The following is a 26,552-nucleotide window of genomic DNA, read 5'->3' on the forward strand; positions in this document are numbered from 1 at the left end:
TATTATCGTTCTTGCTTTTTGTTAAGGACATAGATTTTCAGCTGGAAACCTAACCTTTTTAGTGTGATTGCTTGAATACCAGATTTGATAATTAACTTGGCAAATTGGTATCAATAACAAAAATGAGTGATTACTAGAAGCTAATGACAATTTATGTTGATTTATTTGCTGGTCTTTTATTATTGGATTGACATTTAGGATAATTCTGGTAGTTCGTTGATGTCTTTTATGTCAGGAAATCTATCTTACGAGCTATGTATACAAGCTAAGGTGGATCAATACGAGTTGGACTTGTGATCGGATCAGAACTACCGACGCGCTTGAGGGATATCAGCTCATGGTTGCATTATCTGGGGTATATATATTTGTGTTCATCCCACATTTCACCAACCCGTATGTTCATCCCATATTTCATCAGAACTACCGACGCGCTTGAGGGATATCAGCTCATGCAACCATGAGCTGGTGATATGAGAGAAGAATAAATAAGAATTAAATAAGGAATTGTGAGTTAAGTGGGGTTTGGTGATAAGAGAGAGGAATGAATAAAATAAGAGAGAAAGTTTTCCAAAAAAGGAAAGGGGAAGAAAACCTGAATAATCCGTTTAAGGAAGTAAGGAAGAAAATGGTGAATAGGAGAGAGTATTATAAATCCAGAACATTGAGACTAACTACTATAAATTGGAAAATTATGGAAGTTGAAATAAAATTACACTAAAGCAAATAATCAAATTACATGATACCAAATAGGACAAAATAAGATTTGATTTTTTTTTTTTTTTGAATGACAAAAGAATTTTTAAAACTTGTAATTTTAATTGAGAAACTAAGGATTTTTGCATACCATAACGATTTACGAAGTAAGATAGTAGATTCACTAATTGAAGCCATAGAAATAACCGCTTTCTCCACGTTCCATTGCTTTGGAGGGGTTTTTTTCTTTTTCTTATTTGTTTCAATTTATTTCTAACTCCTTTATCCTTCCATTAGTGAGTTTACTTCATTCCAATGTTTTTTTTTTGGACTATTTGTTAAATGGGCCCATCCTATAGGAGAGTAGCTGTTCAAAAAAAGTGGGAGTTGTGTGTGTGTGGAGGGGGGCTTATAAAATGTGGAGATTCTGAAATTAAGAGGTTGAGATCTGAAATTCAAAGTAAGCGCAAAATCGTGTCAACGGAAGGGGAGAGGGCGGTGCAAGTCGACATGAGAGGTGGTACGGGTGGGGATAACTGATAAGGCGGTGGGAGGAAGTTGAAAAAGAGGATACGGAAAGATAGTGAATTGAAATGAGTAGGGTGTTGAAAGAGGGATGTTTGAATTAAAATGGGTAATCATGTGCTTGAATAAATCATGCACATGAAAAAAACAATGATCAAGATAACCTAGAGCTTATATTTTAATTTATGTCATTATTATTATTATGGTTTTCTATCAAGTGTCTAATGAGCACATGATAGAAAAACCGTATCATTATTGAACTTTTGGAAAATAGGATAATATCTGCCTTTATTACCAAATATATTCAAGTTATCATGTGCTCATTGGACACATGATAGAAAAACCGTAATAATAATAATGACAAATTAAAATATGAATAGATAATATTTCCCCCCTCTGACAAAAAAATAAAACATCTAGAAGGAAGAATTGGTCTTCCACAATTGACCATTATCTGCATTTAGCTTTGACAATCATTGAGCTTCCTTCTCACTGGCACGTTTTATTTGGAGAGCAGCTCTAATGCAATTTCCTCTAGTGATGATTCCCACCTGCAAGCAAAAGGAACAAATAAGCATAATTCATAAACCTAGGAATTATAAACTATCAGCAACTTGAGTTTTAATTGTTGACAATGATAATAACAATAATACCAAAGTTGGCTGGTGTGAGTGGTAAGGGCTCTCATCTCTTAAACAAGTGGTCAGGGGTTCGATTCCTGACACTTGCGAATGAAAAAGCCAAACTTGGGAGGGGTCAACTAGAGCTGATCATGGGTCGGGCCTATGCGGGCTTGGGCCGGGCCGGGATGATAAAAATGGCCCATGTGTGCGGGTTGGGCCGGACCGGGCCAAATGAGAGGGCCTATTTAGCGAGCCCAAGCCCGACCCTTATGGGCTAAATCGCTAAAATTTACGACTTACCGAACGAGATAAGTAGTATAATACCTTCTTTAAATGTGCACTTAGAATAAAAAATCGTACAAAATATGATGAAATACATATGAATTAATCTCCAAAAATAGAATAAAAGACAATTATCGACACATTATAATGTTTTATCATATCTAGTAGATATGATTTATGTTACGTGAACATCGCTTTTAAATCTCAATAAATATATACATGAGTTTATAAGGAATTATATATAAAATTTACGCTACTTAAACAAATTTTATAAGAAAAATATTCCTTAATTAATAAATATGGGCCGGGCCGGGCCAAAATTTAGGCCAAATGCTTGGCCCAAACCCGGCCCAAAAGTACATTAGGCTTTTTTGTGCCGACCCATGGGCTTTTTTGGGCCAAAATAAAAGGCCCAAGCCCTTCAAAAAAGCGGGCTGAGCCGGGTCGGGCCAATGGGCTTGGGCCATTTGATCACCTCTAGGGTCAACCCATTAAATTGCCTTCAGTACCCCGAAGGAGATTGCCCCAACTGTCGGTAGGGGATACTCCTGGTCAACACCAAAAAAAAAATGATAATAACAATAATGATGTCGATGTTGTATACAATTTGTTATTGTAGTTGAACCAGCAAACCCAGTGAGACAATTGTGTTGCAACTGTAAACTGAAAAGGTCGGTCGTCTCTCTAAAATACTGCCAGTGCAGCAACCATGAACTATAGGAGGGAATTATGTGACAATAGATCGATGTCAACTTTGAGGATTAATTTTTCCACATATATAGAGGTACAATGTAGAATTCGTCCCATGTGGTTTATCAAAACCACCATTTTCATATCATAAAGTAAAAAAGTAATATCGATTGTATTTTGAAGGCAACTGTCAATCAAAACTGACCTCGTTTAACCATAAATGTCAAATGCAAAAGATATAGGAGGGAGTAAAGAAGTGACATCGTTGACAATTTATATCTTTCAGAAAATCATAGTCAAGATGACATTGGTTTGTATGGACAAGATCGTATTGGTTCTTACCAGTTTCCCGTCAGCATCGACAACTGGAAGTCTGCGATATTTCGTCTCAAGTAGCAATCTGCAGTTTAGAAGGCATAGGAGTTCAACTTACTAGAATTGTCGATGTTTCAGGAAAAACACCTTGAAGGGTAAATAAAAAGACTTTTGGTGGGGGATGGGGTTTGATGAATAAAACTGAACCTGGCCGTATCATCAAGATTAGTTGTCTGACGGACAACAAGAGGCGCTTGAGTCATAACATCAGCAACCAATTTACCATTTGTTTTGCTAAGCAACTTCTGAAGCTCATTGAAAACCTGAATATTTTATGGCAAGTAATACATAAGTAACATGATTTAACAACATTACTCCACCGCCTTACAAGGGTTACACCCATGGCAAGATGGGTCAGCCGGCCATGTGTACGCAAGTAACTCAACTTTAACCTTGCCCAATCACGAAGCCAAAATCGTTTTATTTTAGTTGTTATTTGTTCCTTGTTAATTATGAGGTAGGTCTTAAGGTGAATAATTTTACATTTGACAAAATTTGTAAGGTAAAATTCATTTGTCGAAAAATTTGTGGTGCCCCAAGACCCCCTAGTCTGTGTTCACAGAGAGGCTGTTTTAGGATGACCAAAACAAATTGCTTTGTGAATTACATCAATCAACTGCTACCTAACGATACTAGGAATGTAGAAGAGCATACAACTTAAGTGAGACATTTTGCTTTAGCCCAAGGATTGGAATTTAATTAACATGATAGTTATTTCAAAATAGCATTCAGTCATAACCAACGTACTTTCCAAGAGCTGTCAACTTCTGGAAACATGCTTGCCTCCCCAAGACCGGTACCTGAAAAATATTCAATGTTAAAAACTTGTTCTCTCAGATAACATTCATCCAAGAACGAGGCATAAGATGCATTGATTAAGTTCACATAAAAAAAAAGTGTCTAGTTGTTTCTATCTTCTACGCACAAAGTTTTAATTACACACAATTATATCATTATTATTTTAAAAGGCAAGTCAATTGACACAACTATTGAAAAGAGGGAACAAATGGGATCAACTAAACGGCTACCTGCCATAATTTGCATATTCAACCACATAAAACATCCTAATCATTGATCAACCACTAATAATGGCACAGCCAAGACCTTCCTACAAAATTATCAAAACACCATCTCGCATGTTTTGTTTCATAATTTCATACCTGATATAGTGTCCAAAGCTAACAGATCATAATCTGAAACTAGACCAACCTGCATCAAAGCAAATAAAAGGTTTACAGCATGCTTACTCAGATAATGTGGGGGTCCAAACTTATTCAGGCATCAGTTTTTTTGCAAGTAGAGTGCGACATACAAACATCAAGATACAAGAATAGACAATATTCAAATCAAGCATAGAAACATCTAAATACATGTGAAGCACGCAAGATCTGTTAAAAGCAAAACCGACATATTACATATTATACCCAAGTTTTAAAGGGAAAGGAATGATTTTAGCAAGATCTACAGCCATGCTGCATAAAATGAGGGACCTATGTCTCACGAGTTAGTTATCGACCGTGTCTACACTGCTATATGACTACAAACTTGTGACTTAAACAAAACAATGTCAAAACAGCCCAAATCCATCTCTGATAACAGATCACAGTACTGCCCTTTCCGAGAAGTTTAGCATAGGTTCCTAAACGATCCAGCCTACATTCTTTTGCCAGTCTTGGCGTCTCCTAGATTATGTTACATCAACTTTTCACTTTTAGGGCCTTAATGCATCTAACAAGACATTTAAGAATATGGGTACGGAATCCGCACGTGGCCCTATTCAATCCGACAATTCTCTGAGAAGGGCCAAACAGGAAGAGGATACTTATGAAATAATCACCATGACATTTAATGATATGAAGCCTAATTTCTCAAACATCTGTCTATATAATTACATTATAAAACTCAAAAAGTAGGTAAGAGTATATTTGTTTGAAAGACGTGTTCCTGCATCCATTTTTTTTAAATTTAAGACGGTATTCTTTTGTCTTAAGAATTGAGTCATGTCGAGTACAAGAGATGGATACGTATCTGGCTAGTAACTTACTATCTTTGACACCCTACCGCCTACCCGAGTCCAAGTCGTCATAATGCATAAAGCTAACTTGTAGGATCATGATGCATAAAGAAAACTCATAGGACATTAGAAATAATAAGTGCAACTATAGGAGCACTTTCTTACCAGCTTCCAATCATCATCAATCACGGGAAACCCAGTTATCCTTTTCTCCACGAGAATCTCCAAAGCTGAAGACAAACGAAATTCAATATAGAAACGTTACAAAATGGAACTACCACCTCCATCACATTGTCCTTATCTGACTTTGATTAGTCAAATTATGCGTAACACTGACAGTTAATTTCTTCAGATATATGAACAGATAAAGAACATTTAATTCATCAAAAAATCTACTTTCATATACTCCCTCCATTCCACTTTTCTTGTGCCATTTTTATTTTGGGGAAGATTTAGGGAAAAGTGATAAGATTACAAATTTATTCCTTAAATTAAAGAGAGTGAGAACAATGTTATTGTAATGAAGGAGTGGTAGTTAAATATCAAGGGTAGTATTGGAGGTTCACTTAAGTCCTTTACTAAAACTTGGAAAGGGGACAACTAATTTGGGATAAATTAAGAGGGAGAAGGAGACAATAAACATGGAACGGAGGGAGTGTCATTTAAAAAAGTGTAGTGAATGTCTATTGTGATAATTTGCCGGTCAGAGTTTATATTTGTTTGACCACTTTAGCCAAACAGAGAACATAAATGTGAAAAAGGAAGTAAGCTCCAGATATACCTTCATCTACAGTAGTTGTAGGTTTTACCACTGCTAAATTTTCCCTTGTTGTCATAAAGTCGCCAACAGTATATACCCCATTTTTAGACTGCAAAAGTGGTTAAAGTTCTAAGTTCAGCACCCACTGTCGACAAAAAATAATGCACACATACAAGCCACTGCACCAAAGGCAAAACCAAAAGTAGCATAAAAAAACATTATTAATCTTCTCACCAATTGCAGATAATAGTTGTGTAAGAAAAATTTTGTAAGGCAAAGACACAACTAAGGCAGAAAAACGAATAGGGGCAGAGCACATGTATACGTGAAAATCTTGAGCAAACAATAACAACAAATCCTATTCCAATATTGATTTGAGTCAGTTAACATGGAACTCAAACAAAAGCATGTGTGCAATAGTCCAACCTCATGTGAACCCCTGTGTAAATATTTAAAAAGATGCCAGACTGGTTGAGTTAGCTATAGATTTGCACACCAATTTCATTTGAAAAAGAGATTGCCAATGATTTTCTCGGTATAGTTCAAAAACTGATTAAGGAACAAATACATAGATCATTAGACCCTTTAAGGACACTTTGTATGACCTACGAAAAATGTCAAAGTAGCACCCCTTATTCTCTGCAAATACCAGACTAGCACTCTTCGACTTAAAACATTTATTACATAGATACCCCCAATGAATTATTAATTTAACCCCAATAACCACCACTGAGAGTCTAAGGCCTTGTTTGGATAGGAAAAAAGGAGGGAAAAGGAGGGGAGGGGGAAGGAGGGAAGGGGAGGGAAGGGTAGGGAAGGGGAGGGGAGGGAGAATGGAGGAGGTGAGTTTCCCGTCAAATCTTTCCTATGTTGGTGAGGAAATAATTTGCCTTGTAGGAAGGAAATGGAGGGATCCATTTTCTCTCCCCTCCAAATCCCTCTATCTTCATTTTGCTAACCAAACAATGAATTTCGTTAAAGGATCCACATGAAAAGTGGGAAAGTTTATATCTTTTCTTATTTGTATGGGTTCATCTTATGAGAATTGATCCTAGCCTAAATATCTTGGTTAAAATCTTCATGCTCATGTTTGGTCATCTCTCATGGTATTGAGTTGTTGGTTAAATTTGTTGGATGCATATGAATGGTTTCATTTGTGGGTGTGTTACTATCTTGATATGGTGGTAGTAGGTTGGTAATATAGGAAGAGTAAAAAGAGTCTAACTTGTCATTTGTTGGTTGCTAAGGAGAGGTTACACCAAGTCTCCTCTCCATTCGATTTCTTGAACATTTAAGTGTTTGTTAAATGCCTCTTTGTTAAAGCTTACACCTTTAGTTATTTTTCATCAAGTTCTCACATGAAAATCTCTTTTTATGTCAATCCATGTTTATCATTGTTAATACCCATTGTTTGTTTACAAGTTAAACTAGTGAGTCTTAATCCTTCATTAGAATTCTTAATTAGTATTCAATAGTCTAAAAATAGTCTCTTTAGCCTTTAGTACCTTCTCTTGGGTTCGACCCTTACTCTTGCACTATATTACTTTCTTAAATTAGAGTAGTTTAGAGTCTAGTTTGGATTATAAATTAGTAATTTGGTAGTAGTTTAGAGTCAGTTGGGAACCGGAGCCAATTTACGTTTCACCCTTGGAAATTCGATTTCCACCAACAATGGCGAACGACACAAGGACCATAAGAACCTTTGTGTATTGCATACCCACCTATGGGGGATGCCAATTTTGAGTTAAAAAGGATTTTTCATTCATAATCTCCCAAAACTCCATGGACAAACGGGAAATGATCCCAACTGACACCGCTCCGAGTTCCACATGATATGCCAAGGAGCCATTCCAAATGGGGTAACGGAAGATCAATTCAAACTAAGAGCCTTTCCTTTCTCTTTGCACGACGTGGCAAAAGAATGGCTATTTTATCTTCCGGCAAATTCCTTTACAATTTGGAAGGACATGAAGACGTATTTCCTTGAGAAGTACTACCCAGACTCAAGGCATAATTATGCAAAGAAGCTAATCACCACGATCGATCAAGAAAATTATGAAACCCCCTATATGAATATTGGAATAGGTTCAAAAGGCTTGTTGCTCAATGCCCTTACCATTACCATGGGCTGAGTGGAGATGATCTTCTGGTGAACTTTTGTTAAGGCTTAGGCCAACAAGATGGAAGACTTGTGAATTCCGCCACCGGATGAGGGGTGGACAATTTTATTGTTGCGAAAGCAAATACCATAATGGAGAGGTTGGTCGCTAGTACAAGGAACTATGGGAGGAAGAGTGATCGTAGCTCGAGAAATGTGTCCCCAATTGGTGCTTCATCATCATCTACTCAAAAACTTGAAAGTGAAATGAGTCAAATCAAGCAAATGGTGGCTAGTTTAATGAAGAATAACCAAAATAATGGAGGAGACCAAGGGTCTCAAATTGAGTGTGAATTCACCGCACCTTATTGAGACATGCCCCATAATGCAAGAAGAAAGAATTGGAGTGGAAAACGTGAGTGCCATTGGTCATGGAAATTACAACTCTAGAATGGGCAATTTAACCACCTAAGAAACCAAAACTCCAATCAACAAAGTTGCACACAAAATTTCCAAAACCAAAACCAAAAATTCCACAAAAACCAAAATTCCAACTTTCAAAATCAAAATCAAGGCCAAGGGGCTTCTTTCCAATTTGGCAACCAAAGCAACAACTTTCAACAAAAAGGGGGGGTGAAGGGGGGGTGGGGGCTACTTCTTCTAACATGAGGAGAACATGTCTACCAAGTACCAAGGACATGCTAAAACTTCTTTTGAAGGAACAAATCGATTCGGACAAAAGGGCGGAAAATGATAAGAATCTCTATGAAGCTAGATTCAAGAGATTCAACCAAGGATAAGACAAAGAACTCCACTTCAATTCCTTCGACGACATTTTCTCCTCCAAGAGAAAATGCACTAAGTTGGTGAAGAAGAAGAGCTCGTGGTAGAGCAAAGGAAAGCTTCCTCAACAAGGCTTGATGATAAAGAGCAAGGAACTTCCCCAACAAAGAGCAAGCATGAAGAGACATGTACATTTCCAAAGGACTACATCGAGGAGATAGTTAGGGGTCACACCCCGGAGGTACCTTTTCCTCATGCCCTCACACATTCTAAGAAAATAGAGCATGATTCCGATCAATATTCCTCTACTTACTTTGTTGAAAAGTGTTCTGAGGTATGCAAAGTTCCTTATTGGAGAAACTCAAATAAAGGCACTCAAAAGGTAAAGGTAAGTGAACGCGTCTCCGCCATTTTCAAAAAGTCACTTCCTAAGAAGTGCGGCGATCCGGGGATGTCACTATCCCATCCCATGATCTATTGGGGATAAGAGTTTCACACATGCCATGTTAGATTTAGGTGCATCAATTAATGTCATGCCTTACACTCTTTATGAGACCTTAGGGCTAACACCTTTGAACAAGACCGATGTAGTGATCCAACTCGCGGATAGCTCAAACATCTACCCTAAGGGGATGGAGGAGGACGTGTTAGTAGAGGTCGACCATCTCACATTCCCACATTCCCGGCCGACTTCTATGTCCTTGACATGGAAGTCGACTCAAGGGCAACCCTAATCCTATTAGGACGCCCCTTAATGAAGACCTCTAGAACGAAAATTGATGTGTCAAATGGGAACTTAACCATGGAGTTTGAAGGGAAGAAACTCACCCACAACATTTATGATGCCATGAGACAACCCAATAGCTTGCATTCATGCTACTTTTTAGACATATTTGAACCTTTAGCACACCATGTGTATAACTTGTGTCATAGGGACCCACTTGAAGTGGCCCTTACTATTAATGTGACGCAAGAAGGCTTGCGAATGTTTGTTTCTGGTGATGTGCAAGAGAGTATCAAAGCTTTGGAAACGGAAGAACCTATGGAAGAAGAAAAAGGGGAACTAAAAAAGGAGCAAGGCAGAGGAAACTACGGCAGGGACCGCGACGGGCAACACAGCATGCGTTCCTCTGGGTCAAGTGGAGGTTTTTGCCCTTCAAGAGCCAAACAATTGCAAAACATTTCTCCTACCCTCCACAATCAAACCACCTAAAAGTGATCTAAAACCCCTTCCCACCCACCTCAAATATGTCTTTTTGGGGGCAAACAACCCATTGATCATCTCGAATCAACTCAAGGTAGAACAAGAAAAAAGGTTTGTGGACATGTTGAAAGATCATAAGGAAGCTTTTGGTTGGAGCATCACCGACATAAAATGGTTAAGTCCGTGCCTTTGCATGCACAAGATTAGGTTGGAGGCGGATGTGAAGCCGGTGAGAAAACCTCAAGGGCGATTAAACCCGCCAATGATGGAGGTCGTTAAAGAAGAAATCATCAAGCTTCTCCAAATGAGCATCATTTACCCCATAAGTGACTCTCAATGGGTAAACCCCACCAGAGTGGTGCCCAAGAAAGGTGGGGTGACGGTAGTCAAGAACAACCAAGGAGCATTAATTCCTACCCGCTTGCAAACAGGGTAGAGGGTATGCATTGACTACCGCCGCCTCAATACGGTAACACTAAAAGATCACTTCCCACTACCCTTTCTAGATCAAATGCTAAAGAGGTTAGGAGGGAAGGAATTTTATTGATTTTTGGACGGGTATTCCGGCTACTTTCAAATCCCTATCAAGCCGGGAGACCAATCCAAAACCACTTTCACTTGCCCGTTTGGAACGTATGCCTATCGTAGAATGCCGTTTGGCCTATGCAATGCATCGGAAACTTTCCAACGGTGTATGATGAGTATTTTCGCCGATCTAGTAGAACGCACTTTGGAAGTTTTCATGGACGATTTCACGGTCTACGGAGATTCCTTTGAGTCATGTATAGAGCACCTAGCTATGGTTTTGACACGATGCATTGACTCCCACCTTATCTTAAACTCCGAAAAATGTCATTTAATGGTGGGTAGTGGCATCGTGTTTGGACATGTAGTGTCCAAAAGAGGGATTGAAGTTGATGTGGCAAAGGTTAAGTAATTCAAAGTTTGCCATATCCAACTAATACTCGAGACATTAGGTCCTTTCTAGGCCATGCGGGGTTTTATAGGAGATTTATCAAGGATTTTTCGAAGATTGCTAACCCTGTTTGCAAGCTCTTGCACAAGGATACGGAGTTTTTGTTTGATAATGAATGTAGGAATGCATTTGATCTTTTGAAGAAAAGGCTCGTTTCGACAACGATCATAAAAGCACCAAATTGGGAGCTCCCATTTAAGATAATGACGGATGCTAGTGATTATGCCATTGGGGCCGTTCTAGGCCAAAAAGAAGGGAAGGCTTCTCATGTCATTCAATATGCTTCTTCGTTGCTCAATGATGCCCAAATGAATTATTCCACCACCGAAAAAGAATTCTTGGCGGTGTACACTCTAGAGAAGTTCCGCTCTTATTTGGGTGTCACAGTGATTATCTACACCGATCACAAGGCAATAAGACAACTAGTGGAAAAGGACACGAAACCAAGGTTGATGAGATGGGTTCTCCTTCTTGGTGAATTTGACATAGAAGGGATAAGCAAGGGGTGGCCAATGTGGTGGCCGACCACCTTAGTAGAATACACATCAATGAAGATCAAGCTAGAAGAATGGGTGTGGTGGATGGAAGCTTACCGCATGAGTCTCTTTATACTCTAAGGACGGTTGAACCTGGGTATGCTAACTTGGTCAATTTCATGGTGACCAACAAGTTCCCTCCAACCCTATCATCTAGCCAAATGAGTAAGATAAAGGCAAATTCAAAATACTACTTGTGGGATGATCCATATTTATGGAAATTTTGCCTAAGACCAAGTCGTGAGAAGATGTGTACCCAATCAAGTAATCCCCTCCATACTCCGCTTTTGTCATGAGTATGCGTGTGGTGGACACTTTGGTCCTCCCAAAGAAATCCCCTCCATACTCCGCTTATTCTGAGATGCCCACTCCACTCCTTTGTGAGTTGTGAAGAGTTGTGATATAATGGTGTGGTAACCTATCAAGAAGACAAGAGATGAAGCAATAACCTATGCACTTTCCTCAAGTATTTGATGTATGGGGGATTGATTTCATGGGTCCATTCCCAAATTCAAATGGGTTTCTCTATATCTTGCTAGTCGTCGATTATATGTCCAAATGGGTGGAAGCAATTCCCACTAGAAATGATGTTGCAAAAACCGTCTCCACTTTCGTCAAAGGGCATATTTTCTCAAGGTTTGGATATAAGGGCTATTATAAGTAACCGGGGCACCCACTTTTGCAACCGGGTTATCCAAGGTCTACTCAAGAAATATGGAGTTGTGCACGAGATTTCCACCGCCTATCATCCCTAAACTAATGGGCAAACGGAGGTTTCAAACCGAGAAATAAAAGGTGTGCTCCAGAAGACCGTCAACCCGGACCGCAAAGATTGGAGCCAACGATTAAATGATGCATTTTGGGCTTATAGGACCGCCTATAAAACCCCCATTGGCATGTCCCCATATCGACTCATCTATGGAAAGGCATGCCATCTCCCGGTGGAGGTGGAACACAAAGCTTATTGGGCCGTTAAAGCCTTTAATCAGCATTGATGAAGCGGGTTTGCATAGGACGTTGCAACTTCAAGAAATTGAAGAGATTCGGCTAGATTCCTATGACAATGCCGCTATTTACAAAGAATTCGCTCAAGCTATTTTCCGGAAAGTTGAATGTTGGGTCGGCCCATATATAGAGAGAAAAGTTTATCCCCATTGAACGGTGGAAGTGGAGAATCCAAGCTCGGGAAAGACAATCAAAGTGAATGGGCAAAAATCAAGATCTATCATGAAGGCATTGAAATACATGGAGAAAAAGAGCTCACATTTGAGGACCCGGTTTACCAAGATTAAAGCCTAAGAGACACTTTGTCGAGCCATCGACGTTAAATATACGGCAAAGTTAATAAATATTGTATCTTTAGTGTAGAATTTAGCACTTTCCCTAGTTAGAATTTACATTCTCGTCCTTTATTGCTTTCTAAATAGTTCAAAAAAAATTCCCTTTACAATGAAGTTACTAATGTTCTTGTGAAGATTTAAGTCTTGTTCTTTCTGGCTTATTAGAGCACCAACACCAACACCAACACCAACACTATTACTATCTTTATTATCTTATCTTCATAAATAGACAAACATTTCAAGCAATTTGGTGCATCCACGTCATCCTATACAACATATTACTTGCAATAGTGGTAGGGCCGTTGAAGAAAAAGAAATTAAATTTTGAGAATGAAAGTGGTAGACGCAACCGAATTTTAGGTTATTTGTGAGTCCTCAAATATGAATAGATCGAAATAAAAATATATTATCAAAACAATAACGAGAATTAACAAAATAAATAAATAAATTATGCTCCATCAATTAAATGTCAACTAAATACACTTTATTGACAATAATACAAAAAAATAAAGGTAGATACAATATTTTGTAAAAAAAAATGCAATATTATTATGCCAATTGTACTGTTTTTTTTCTAAATTATACTCTATACTATTTAAATATTTAATATATAAAAATTGACAAATCCAGTATACCACATCAATATATTACTGAGAATAAATTACAAGATTCACAATTCGTCAAATTGAAAAAATAATGTTTTGAATAAAGCTTAAAATAAATAAAATTGGATGTTAAAATTTATTTAATTGAAAAAACAACGTAGACAATTTTTTTTTTTTTTTAAAAAAAAAATACTGAAATCGAAATATGGCAAAAAAAAAAAAATCACGTGAGATGTAGCTTGAGAGGCGCTTTGAGGGAAAAAGAGTGTTCCTTCTTCTTTTAGGTTTTTTTTTTAATGTAAATAAATAAAATAGAGGGGAAGAGTCTAGAATACTGATTTTGGACTGAAAAATCAGCCTTTAGGATTTTGTTAGATGGGCTATATTGGACTTTTAAAGAGGGCCAAGCAGATTGACGAGCTGAGCTCGCACATTTCGTATCACTAATTTATATTTTTAGTAGGTCTCACTTGAAACCGTCAAAAATAAGACATTTTTTGACTTTTTTACATTTTATTTTCACTTCATTTAATTCGATTATGTGAGTCGTCTTAAGTTGAGATGATCTTTAATAAAAATTGGTGAGTTATGTATATGTGAGTTAAAAATTAATCTTTTTTTGGATATGTACTTAATTATGTTATTATGTTATTATGTATATGTGAGTTAAACATAAAACTTATAAATGAATTCTTGTGACATTTCTGTAAAGCATACAATATTATTGACTGTACAGTAATATTTTAATAAAGTTGTACCTAGACCTATTAATCGGGTAACGAGTTCTATCGTTTCAAATGAGGGTAATGAGTCAGGTTTACTTCGGGTTGCAAAATACCATTTTATACTAGACATGTTCAGGTTGGGGTCAAATACAGGTGGGGGATATACACACCTTTCCTAACAAAAGTTTATTTTTAATATTTCTTCTTAAAAAAAAAATAATTTTATAATTATTAGTTTAATATACGGAGTAGGGTATTTGTAAGAATACTCAGTTTCTTTTATTTAATCAATCCATTATCGTGTTGGTTTATGAAATATTGATAAATTATTACACGTAGATAACAGATTGTGACTATATTTATATGATTACCATTGAGTAAATTATGTTTTATTTCAAATATAAACATATTTTATCACAAAATTCTCAAAGTCAATGCATATTATATATTAATAGTTAAACACAAATTTTAAATAAGTTACGAATCCGGTCACGGGTCAGGCGTGTTTTGACCTTTATTATGACTCATGAGTGTTATTATTGGGTCGGGTCTTTGAGTTACCATTGAACAAAGGGGTTATTTTTGGGCGTATTTCAGTTGATTTTTTGGGTGGATCTTTCTAATTTTGACAAGTTTATATATCCCGTATCATATTAATGGTCGAGATGCATATCTTCATAAGGTCATGCATCTTACCCTGCTTAAAAAGAGAATAAGAATTCATATACATTCCAGATTTCCAGATAACGTTTTTAAATTAATATTTTTATTATTAAATATTGTAGTATATTTAGTATTAAGAGTTTTATAAAATCTATATATTAAATATGTCAGCACCCAAAAGAAACTTATTTATGTCTATTTATACTTTATCATAATCATAATCATAATCATAATCATAATCATAATCATAATAATAATAATAATAATAATGGTTTGGTTGATGGGCATGGTGGCTCTCTTCGTCCTGCGGATTTATTGCTTTATTCTTGGGACAGGGGGCGTGATGTGTGCGTCGACTTGACAGTTCTTCTCCTTTGACTCGATCGGATGACGGATTTTGTGCCTGGCCGGGTTGTCGCCGATGTTTGCTCGGCGAAAGTGTGCTAAGTATGGGGATTTGTGCGCGTAGCGGTTATGGTTTCCTTCTTTTCTCTTTCTCTTCCCTTGGGAGCGGGTTCGATCTTTGTTGCCTTGCTCAAGCGGATCCGAAATTCTCGGTTTCTCGGATGCGGGGGCTCGGGTGGCCGCTTACATTTTTACTAGACTTAGCTTTGTCAGTTGCTAAGGTGTGGGAGCCCACTTGTTTCTCGGCTCCCACCAATTTCATGTAAACTGCTTTTTTTCTTTTAATGAAAGTCTGCGCATCTTATAAAAAAAAAAAAAAAAAAAAAAAAAAATAATAATAATAATAATAATAATAATAATAATAATAATAATAATAATAATAATAATAATAATAATAATAATAATAATAATAATAATAATAATAATAATAATAATAATAATAATAATAATAATAATAATAATAATAATAATAATAATAATAATAATAATAATAATAATAATAATAATAATAATAATAATAATAATAATAATAATAATAATAATAATAATAATAATAATAATAATAATAATAATAATAATAATAATAATAATAATAATAATAATAATAATAATAATAATAATAATAATAATAATAATAATAATAACATCAATAACATCAATACTTGTACTTATACTAATTTGAGTAATTAACTAGGTAGCCACAACGATTCACCATCAATCCTAATTAGGTGAAATAATGGAGCACCGATTTGCTAAATTGTTGTTCAGAGTCTATCCTTTTATCATCCTAATTTGAGTGATTAGGTAGCCACCACGAACCACCTAATTTAATTAATTAAACAAATAAAAATCGATATACCCTAATTTCATCTTTAACAAACAAATAAAATTTGATTGATTAATTAAAACTCAACAAATAATATTAATAATTTATAAACAAATAAATTAATTTATTAATTGGTAAACTATAATTCATCTTTTAAGTTTTAAGTCATTTGAGCAATTAAATTAAGTTTTAGGGAAATTGTTGATCTAAGAGTTCATTTGGTTCAGTCTTGGGTGAAAAGAGTACAAAATAGAATGTTTATGAAAAAGTGTATGTGAAAAAGTAAAGTTCGTACATGAAAAAACAATTAGGTATTAATAATAGTAATATTAAAATTAACATTACCAATGTTATTGATAATATTATTATTAATTAATATTAATATTCATTTTAATATGAATATATAGTAGTGGTGGTAGTACTAGTAGTGGTAGTGGTGGTGGTGGTGGTGGTGGTGGTAGTAGTAGTAGTGGTGGTAGTAGTGGTAGCAATGTTATTAATAATATTATTATTAATTAATATTAATATTCATTTTAACATGAATATATAGTAGTGGTGGTAGAACTAGTAATGGTAGTAGTAGTGGTGGTGGTAGTGGTGGTGTGGTGGTCGTGGTGGTAGCAGTAGTGGTGGTGGTGGTGGTAGTAGTAGTTTAAGATAAGCGGAATTGAAATGGGCTGAACTCAGCTGAATTTAATTGAATAGAGCTGAGAAAGAACCGAGCCCCTTACTTAGTAGGCATGAATTTACATCGGGAAACGTGCCAAAAAGATCGAGATGGAGGAGCGGTGAAAAACAAAACTCGAAATTGGGGAGAAAATTCAAGTGTGAGGGTAGAAAGGAGAAAAGCCCTTAGAAGCAATTGGAGCAAGCAATGCAATAAAAACCGCCTGCGGTAGTCTGCGGTAGAGAACCTGCGTTACAAGATGCAGCCTGTGTTTTCCGCTGCCAAGTCCTCTTTTACTCAACTAAACCCAACACTATCACACCCTATTCCTCATTATTTCGAGACTCTACCAGAACAAACACCACCAATCTCCATCTCCATCTCCATCAACACAAATCACCTTCAAATCTTCACACACATCACCATAATCAAATCCTTGCATCAATAACTCATCAAACTTGTGAAAATCAACACAAATACTACCCACCAACACCTCAAATCAAATTTTGCCCCAAATTGAGCAAGAACCCTAATTTATAGCAAAATCAAATTCAAGCATCAAGGAAGGTTCTAAGGGCTTTAAGACGGGTTTTGATAGCAATCTACAAGAACTAGCATTAGATTTTGTGTGGAATCGGGAAGGTATAATCATATTAACCCATCTTAAAATTTCCATAATTATTTTGAAATTTCTAAGTCTTTTAGGCGTGTTGCTTCATTTATTAGTTGTTGTAATCTATTATTGTTGTTGTGGCAAATATTTTCTGGGTGAGGTTAAGTGAATCGATAAACACAAGCAAAAAGGGTGTTTTTGAGTAGTGCACACAAGTATTTGTTGATTGGCCTCAAAGAGTGCCATTCCTCATTATTTCGAGACTCTACCACAACAAACACCACGAATCTCAATCTCCATCTCCTTCAACACAAATCACCTTCAAATCTTCAAACACATCACCATAATCAAATCCTTGCATCAATAACTCATCAAACTTGTGAAAATCAACACAAATACTACCAACCAACACCTCAAATCAAATTTTGCCCCAAAATGAGTAAGAACCCTAATTTATAGCAAAATCAAATTCAAGCATCAAAGAAGGTTCTAAGGGCTTTAAGACGGGTTTTGATAGCAATCTACAAGAACTAGCATTAGATTTTGTGTGGAATCGGGAAGGTATAATGATATTAACCCGTCTTAAAATTTCAATAATTATTTCGAAATTTCTAAGTCTTTTAGGCTTGTTGCTTCATTTATTAGTTGTTGTAGTCTATTATTGTTGTTGTGGCAAATATTTTCTGGGTGAGGTTAAGTGAATCGACAAAAACAAGCAAAAAGGGTGTTTTTGAGTAGTGCACACAAGTATTTGTTGATTTGCCTCAAAGAGTGAAAAAACTTTTTGAGTGATATATTTGTGTTGTTTGTGAGTTGACAAAGTGTAGGATGGCTCCCAAATTGTCAAATTGTCAAAGTTGTTCAGTAGCAAGGGAAAGAAAAGGGCCACGGAAGAAGCTAGTTCGGATGTCGAAGAGGTGTTTTTGGGGCTTGGGGGATTGAATGCTGCCCAATTAAAAATATGGAACAAATTTTTTGAACCAAAAGCCCAAAACGTTGTCACCACCAAATTCCTTTGACCCGCCACATTGAAAAAACTCAGAATGTATGACATTGCATTCCAACTCCTTGCCAAGGTCCGACTAGAAGCCTACCTTCATGAAAATACATGGGACAGCACCTATCGGTCCTATACATATGAATTCCTCACCACTTTGACCGAACTTGATGTCCCTCACAATGCGGACCGTGCCTACAAGTTCCGCATCAATAAGGAATGGCATCAATGCACTCTCTCCTAAGTAAGGGAAGTTTTGAAAATCACCAAAAATCCCGAACCCATCTTTTCACGAAAGAGTACCTCCGAAGATGTGTGGGATGGGCTCACGGATAAGAACACCGCCACAAAAGATGACATTTTCCTTAATCACAAGCCCCCCATCCGTGTAATAACTTGTTTCATCATAAGCCTCTTCTTGGCCATTGGGGAACCCACTAAGGTAAATGACACGGTAAGTTATACTTGTGGACCATGCTCAATGAGCATGCCCTCCAAGAATGCAACATGTTTAGAATTTTGCCCACGGTGGAACTCTCGCGATATTGGTTGCGAAGCAACTACCCTACCTCCGGTTACCCCCACGTGCACCTCTCCCTAAAGGACAAAGATCACGTGATTTCTATTGTCCAAAAGATCCCATCATCGAGGAGGAGGAAAGAAATGAAGAGCAAGGGAGGAGCCAAAGTGGTAGGAGGAGTGTTTCAAGAAGGGATGGGGAGAGAGTGAGAAGGGTAAATGCAAGGGTGAGTGAAAGAGAAGAGGAGCGAGAAATTCTTTACATCGAGGATGCACACATACCGCTTTTGATCAAGACTCAGGAGGATCTATGTATCTATGTTACTGCGACACTTCACTTAGCTGCCGTGTCCCGTGTCCGACACCTACTTGTCCGATACCGACACGACACTTCGACACTTAATTTTTGACCAAAAAATTGAAAAATTCGCACAAATTTGCCGTATCCGACACTCGACACGTGCCCGAGAGTCGGGGTAACACAGAAGAGGATACTCCAATGTATGAGACCGGGGGCTATGCAAACCCCCTAATAGCACCATGGCAACAACAAATGGCCTCCTCTACAAAAAGTGCTCTTGAGCTCATAAGTGGTAAGATGGATAGCTTCTTCCAATGGCAAGGAGAACAAGCTCCAAGGCTCCAAAAGATGAGCAATGGCAAAAGTTGATGAATGAAAGAGAGAAGCTGAGAGAGGAGGCCGAGAGAGGCCATTTTTTAAATGATACAAGATATACGTTAGAAACAAGTGGAAGACACCCAACCCAATCGCAAGAAACAAGATGCACATTGGGTGGAACAACAAGAAATGTGAAAAGTTCAAAATGCTTGGAGAGAAGAGGATCCGAAGAGGCGAGAAGAGCAACAATGCTTTCAACAAATGTACCTCAATGACTCCTATCAAGATGCTCAAATTGGTGGTTTTATGTAGGTTACTTGGTTGTGAATCTTTGTGGTGTTTGTCCAACCAAATAGGGAGCCAAGGTGCACACTTGCGGAGTCATAAGGGGATGCTATAAGAAGTGAAATTATGATGGATTGGAGGATGTGTATGTCACTTTGCTACCACCTTCGGATAAGGTGAGAGTGACCATCTATTTCTTGGAGGTATAAGGAGGGTGGATGTGTGAATGGTAAGGAGTAGGTGGTGTGTCGAGTCTTGTTTTAGAGGGATGACATAAGGAGGGGGAGTAAGAGAAGAGAGAGTTACAAAAATTTGAGTCTAGATTTTTCTTTAATAGGTGGAATATGTTGAGGGAGATATAAGAAGGACGTGGTGAGGGAAGAGTACGCAAAACTACGCCATACTTGCTTCTAGACTTTCTTAACTCACTTGTCTCGAGTTTTACTCGGGACGAGCAAAAGTTTAAGTGTGGGGGAGTTTGATAATCTCAAATTGTGTCGAGTTAATAGGTTGTTTTTAGCACCGTCCTAGTTTTTAATAAGGGTCATTAGTTGGTTAATCTGAATAAGTCATTCCTTCCAAAGTTTACATGAAGTATTATGGTGATAAAGGAGTTCGGGTTTTCGGTCCACGCGTCTTAATCTCATCCCTGAGCAAGTAGACAATCAAGTTGAGGTCCGTGACCGAGCAAGCTAGGAATAAGGCTAAGGCTGACATCTCTTGGTGAGCAAGGGTGATAATGAAGTAACCAAGGGACTTCAAGACAAGACAAGACGAGGCCTGCGTCACACAACACAACCTACGTCTTACCTCTGCTCCCGAGCCCATTTATCCGTCTTAAACTTTCTTTTGAAGCCCAAATGATGTTTTAACATAGAAGGTCGTGCAGCAAGTTGAGGCGATCTCATCTTTTTCACCAAATTAGTATTGTTTTAAGGTTAATCTTTTGGTATCCAAGACTTAAATCTTTCCATTTTTCATGTTAATCTTTCCTCATTTCTTAGGTTGTAAGATAATTATGGAAGGCTAATCTTCCAAGGTGTGATTTCCTCCAAAGCTTCCAACTTTGTTGATTGTAAGACTCTTTAATCCTTTCAAAATTATCAAATACTCTTTCCTTGTGTTTATTTCTTATCTGTTAAGTGAATGAATGTATGGCTTAGCTACCCCATGTTGTTTACTTACTTAGTGCAAATCCTAGAGAAGTGGGTTCATCTATCTAGGATTGTTGAAGCAAGCTTGTGTGTTGAATTTCGTTAAAGGATCCACATGATAAGTGGAAGGGGAGCCTTGGCGCACCAGTTAAGGTGTTGCTTTGTGACCATGAGGTCACGGGTTCAAATCCTTAGAGCGGCCTCTTGCCAAAATGGCAAGGGAAGGCTTGCCCCAATTACACCCTTATGGTGGGACCCTTCCCTGAACCCTCGCCTAGCGGGAACGCCATCGTGCACCAGGCTGCCCTTTTTTTATCCGCGTGATAAGTGGGAAAGTTTATATCTTTTCTTATTTGTATGGATTCATCTTATGAGTATTGATCCTAGCCTAAATATCTTAGTAAAAATCTTCATGCTCATGTTTGGTCACCTCTCATGGTATTGAGTTGTTGGTTAAATTTGATGGATGCATATGAATGGTTTCATTTGTGTGTGTTACTATCTTGATATGGTGGTAGTAGGTTGGTAATATAGGAAGAGTAAAAAGAGTCTAACTTGCCATTTGTTGGTTGCTAAGGAGAGGTTACACCAAGTCTCTTCTCCATTTGATTTCTTGAATATTAAGTGTTTGTTGAATTGGCTCTTTGTTAAAGTTTACATTTTTAGTTATTTTTCATGAAGTTCTCACATGAAAATCCCTTTTTATGTCAATCCATATTTATCATTGTTAATACCCATTGTTTGTTTATAAGTTAAACTAGTGAGTCTTAATCCTTCATTAGAATTCTTAATTAGTATTCAATAGTCTAAAAATCGAGTCTTTAGTCTTTAGTACCTTCTCTTGGGTTCGACCCTTACTTCCACTATATTACTTTCTTAAATTAGAGTAGTTTAGAGTCGAGTTTGGATTATACTCCCTCCGATTCTGACAAATGGTAACACTTATCTAAAACGGACGATCCACACCAATGGAAACATAGCTTATTTGGTCTAAAAAATGACTAAGTTACCCTTATACCCCACTACCTATTTACATGTTTGCCATCAAATGGCCCATTCACTGACTCACTCAATGTTTAATTACACAATATATTATTCTTGTGGCCCCATTCAAAGCTTCCAAACTTTACCCCTCACTTTTCCACCATTTTCTTAAATAACCCATTTTTCCTTATGTTACCATTTGTCTTGATCGGAGGGAGTAAATTAGTAAGTTGGTAGTTAGTTCTAGTATTTAACGACACCTAGTTATCTTCCTATCAGAGATTAAAGAAAAAAAATGAAGAGGGAAAATGAGGGGGAAATTCCCTTAATTGATACAAAGTTGGTTCGAGGGATTTGGAGTAGGAAAAAAATAGAGGGATCTTTGTCCCTTTTATAAGCTATACTGAACTCCCTCCCAACATAGGAGATGTTTGAAGTAAAACTCCCTTGATCCATTCCCTTTCCCCTCCTTTTCCCTCCATTTCCCTTGTCGTTTTGTATCCTAAAAAAAAAGTAAAAGTCTTTCAACATCATAACTCTTTTAAAAGGCTTATAAATTTCGTGAGATGTTAAGAGAAGATGGCTAACTCCAACCTGGCACTTGCAATCCCAAACTAACAAGTAATTGCATAAAAAAGCTTCTACGACAATTCCAGGGACGGGTGAGAAGGGGAGGGGGGGAATGGAGTATGGTTGTTTAGATACAATTTCTCTCCAAATCTTTCCTATGTGGGAGGAATTTGATTGGCTTTAGAGGACGGAAAATGGATCCCTCCAAACTCCTCCCCCTCCATTTCCCTCCTACCCCAAATGTTATCCAAACAAGGGATTTTGTATCCCTCCCTCCTCCTCCCTTCCTTTCCCTCCAAAAACCCCCCATCCAAACAAGCCCTAATGGGAGGGAAACGAAGGGGAGGGGGATATAGGGAAAGGAAAGGGAAGGGAGAATGGAGTATGAGTGTTTTGGATACAATTTCTCTCCAAATCTTTCCTATGGTGGAACAATTTTGGTTTGCCTTGAAGAAGGAAAAATGGATCCTCCAAATCCCTCCTCCCCTCTCTACACTCATTTGCTAACCAAACAAGGGATTTAGATCCCTTGCACTCCCTCTCCTTCCTGTGCCTCCAAATCCCCAAATCCAAACAAATACTTCAACACATGATCATCTCAATAAGCTACTCGCAATTGACCCAAAAGGTAACCTCTCATAGACTCCACAAAGTAGTTTTCTTGTTGGCTTGCTGATGCTTTACTAAATAAGAATTAAAAAACATCTTGAAGATATTAAGTAGGGGCTGAACTTGAAACTTTAATTTAATTGTAATGGAGGTAGTAGTAGCTACTAGCCTAGTATTTCGTATTAAGTATGGGCAATTTTGGACCCCTGCTCTTTATTCTTACAAAATTTAGAATGAGAACAATTAATTTGGGATAAAATGGAGAGATAAGTGAAGAATAAAAATGGGATGGAAAGAGTATATTGCAGCATTACTATTACATTAAAGCTGACCCACTTACTAATGCCTCAAACTTAGTTTTAAAAGGCACCTCAAGGTGACGAGGGCTCGAGCGACAAAGCGCACTGTTTTTGCAAACAATTTTGTGTATTAATGTGAAAGGGATAATGTGTCAAATAAAAGTGTGTAACAAAAGAACTAGATGAAAAAAGAAAATGAAATTGCACAGTAAAACCTAGCTGACTTATGTCTATAAGGCGCACTGAGGCGTTAGAGCCGTGAGCTTAAGCACCCAAAGCGCTCCTTTACATACTAAGGTTTCTAAGAGCAAAGCAATATTGTAAGAAAGCTCTATCAAAAGTTAACACATCCCTCCTAAGATCACTTCCACACCAACAAAGTCGCATACCGTGTGGAAGAGTAAGGATTCGTTGTTCGGGGAGTAAAACAACATCATCATCATCAGAGCCTTAATCCCAAAATCATCCAAAATGATATGGGGTCGGCTGATATGAATTGTCCTTTAGAACCGTCCATGGGTGAACGCACCCCTCGAAATGCGAAAATATAGAAAAGAAAAACCCGATCAAAAATCTTAGGGAGCCAAATTACTAATGACATACACTAGTAGTCTCAAAAAAATCGGAAATTACAAACTTGTACTCCATCTGTCGCGGTCAATTGTTATCTTTTGGTTTTGGCACAAAAACCAAGGAAAGAGGAGTGGCCAATTACCAAATGACAAGTGGACCAAATTGAGTATGAATGATCAAATTGTTCATCAAATTCATTCTTAAAATAGAAAGGACAATAATTGACTAAGACCCAAAAATGGATAAGGACAACAAATGACCGAGACTGAGGGAGTACTAACTTAGGACTCGTTTGGTTCGCCATAGGAAGATAGAATTCCCGGGAAGATTAAATTAATATGAACTTGAAAATCACGTGAATTGGTTAAATGTTGTTTGGTTGAATGTGGAACTTCAATTCATGTGGGAATTCCCAATTGCCTATGAAGGGTTAGGTAAGTGACTTCCTACATTATGTAGGAATTGGAGTTGCATTGGAAGTTCTACTTCCCATGAATTGGGCAACCAAGTAACACTCCATTTAGCCATTTCCCATGATTTTTCAATTCCCGTGATTTTAAAAGGCAACCAAACAACCCCTTAAGGTATACAAAAGCTCAATTTTAAACCGTGTTAAGCTTAAGATAGCCTCTTTCCATGCTACTCCACGGAGTACTTCATTTAGCGATACCTATAATAACTCCTTAAGACGGTTTTAAGCAAGACTAACTCATCGGGCCGTCAGTCCGTCACACGATAAAGTAAGATAAGCGGCTCAACTATTAAATCAACCATTAAAAAATCACAAAAAACCAAAAAAAAAAAAAATACAAACCGGAGAAGAGTGACCATTGAAGGTACTATTAACAGCGGCAGAGGCGGCGGAGAAGCAACGTAAGTTACCGTTAGAGGACAAGCGGAAGGTTCTAGAAACAGAGGGGTAATTTGGGCATAATTGAGGCTGAAAGTAGGGAAGCTGACGGCGTGAAACGACGTCGCGTAGAGGAGAGAGGAAAGGTGTTTCCGCCACTATAAGTAGCTTTGAGTCCATTTTAAGTAGAAGTATGATTACGGATTTCTCCTTTGTTTGCAGTGGGGAGAGAAATTCCGGATCTAAGGAGTAGAGAGAAAGGAGAGAGATATATTGGTAAACAATGAATTACTTTATTTTTTTTTCTTTTTTCTTCTTTTCGGTTTTATTTACTGTGATATATATACGTGACAAAAATTGAAAAGGAAAATGGAATTAGGATACTTTGTTAGTCTCTTAGATCATCAACAAAGTGAGACTCCTCATATTTTCTCTCTTTTTTTTTTTTTTTCATACCTCATTTTTCACTAACTATTCCATTTACAGTCTTCATTTTATAAATATATCTATGCAACAATGAGATTCCCCAATTCACACACAAAAATTTGGAAACCTTTCTAAAAGTAACACAAATTACTTTATTTTTTTTTTGGACCTCCCCTAAAAACAGTGGAGCCCCATTTTATGGGGAGGTTGGTGCAACAATGAGGTTGCTCATTTGAGGAAAGAGAAGGCAAATGGGGAGGTGATTTCTCCTTTGCAGATGCTCTTAGGACTTTATTTTGGGCTGGTAATTTGGTCGTGGCGGGTGTGGAAACGGAATACATAGATAGTCTTGTTATAAAAATCTTAAAATGGGTCAAATATTATTATATGATAGTGATAAATATGAAATTTGTCATTTTTTGTACAACTTATTATGTAATTTGGATGTATTTAACATATCTTAAGATTAAGACAGAACCGAATATACCATACTACTTGTCCTAAATGAGAATTTGTGATATATGAAGAAGAGTACACAATTGCGTTTGATTTCCTTTTGTCTTGGAGTCTAATGATGATATTTTGGATATTTAAGGGGTAGGAAAATGTCTCTCGCTTCCGAGAAACTTTTAAGTATTTATGGTGCATTACGTTACTCTACCCTTCAACTAAATAACCTGATTGCGAAATGTCGTCGACGTTTTATAATAAATCGTCGACGATTTTCATAAAAAAGACGTAACTTACCCTTGGCATACATATCTCTTACTCTCTCTCATATTCTCTCTTATACCTTATAACCTTATTCACCATATTCATCCCTACGACCTTACCACCACTGCCCTACCACCTCGCCGTTACTCCCACCTCGTCCCTCACTGCCACCTTGCCGCCTCTAACCCCAATGCATCTGTCCTCTTTCTCCCTTGCACTACATTCACCGCCACCGTTCATTTACATTTCCACCACCATTACCACCGCTGCCTCCACTGCCGCCACTTCCCTCGCCGCCACAATTCTGCCACCTCACCGACCAAACACCACTAGCCACCACCGCTACAAGTAAGTTGTCATAAACACAAGTAAACAATCATAATCTGAAATCGAACAATTACGAACAACGTAATCGAAGAACGAGCATTTTATTAAGCAACAATAACAAAATATAGGAGATAATCATTAAATTAAACAAGAAATTGAACAAAAACTAGAAGAAATGAACGACGAAAGTAAGCGTTGAATTGAGAAGGAGGTTTGATTATTG

The 26,552-nt window shown here is 37.4% G+C and overlaps 1 protein-coding gene across 1 annotated transcript; it reads right to left on the reverse strand.

The window, feature by feature from the left end:
- Positions 1-1,489: 1,489 nt before the first annotated feature.
- On the reverse strand, positions 1,490-25,178 carry LOC141634029 (CBS domain-containing protein CBSX1, chloroplastic-like). The gene is made up of 8 exons (XM_074446353.1): positions 24,827-25,178; positions 5,984-6,071; positions 5,368-5,432; positions 4,349-4,397; positions 3,936-3,988; positions 3,336-3,451; positions 3,156-3,213; positions 1,490-1,769 (listed from the first exon to the last, which is right to left on the reverse strand). Exons 1-8 carry the CDS (start codon positions 25,040-25,042, stop codon positions 1,692-1,694), a joined length of 723 nt encoding a protein of 240 aa, XP_074302454.1. The 5' UTR covers positions 25,043-25,178; the 3' UTR covers positions 1,490-1,691.
- Between the last annotated feature and the right edge of the window lie 1,374 nt (positions 25,179-26,552).

Source organism: Silene latifolia, chromosome Y (assembly GCF_048544455.1).
Source record: "Silene latifolia isolate original U9 population chromosome Y, ASM4854445v1, whole genome shotgun sequence".
NCBI lineage: Eukaryota > Viridiplantae > Streptophyta > Magnoliopsida > Caryophyllales > Caryophyllaceae > Silene > Silene latifolia.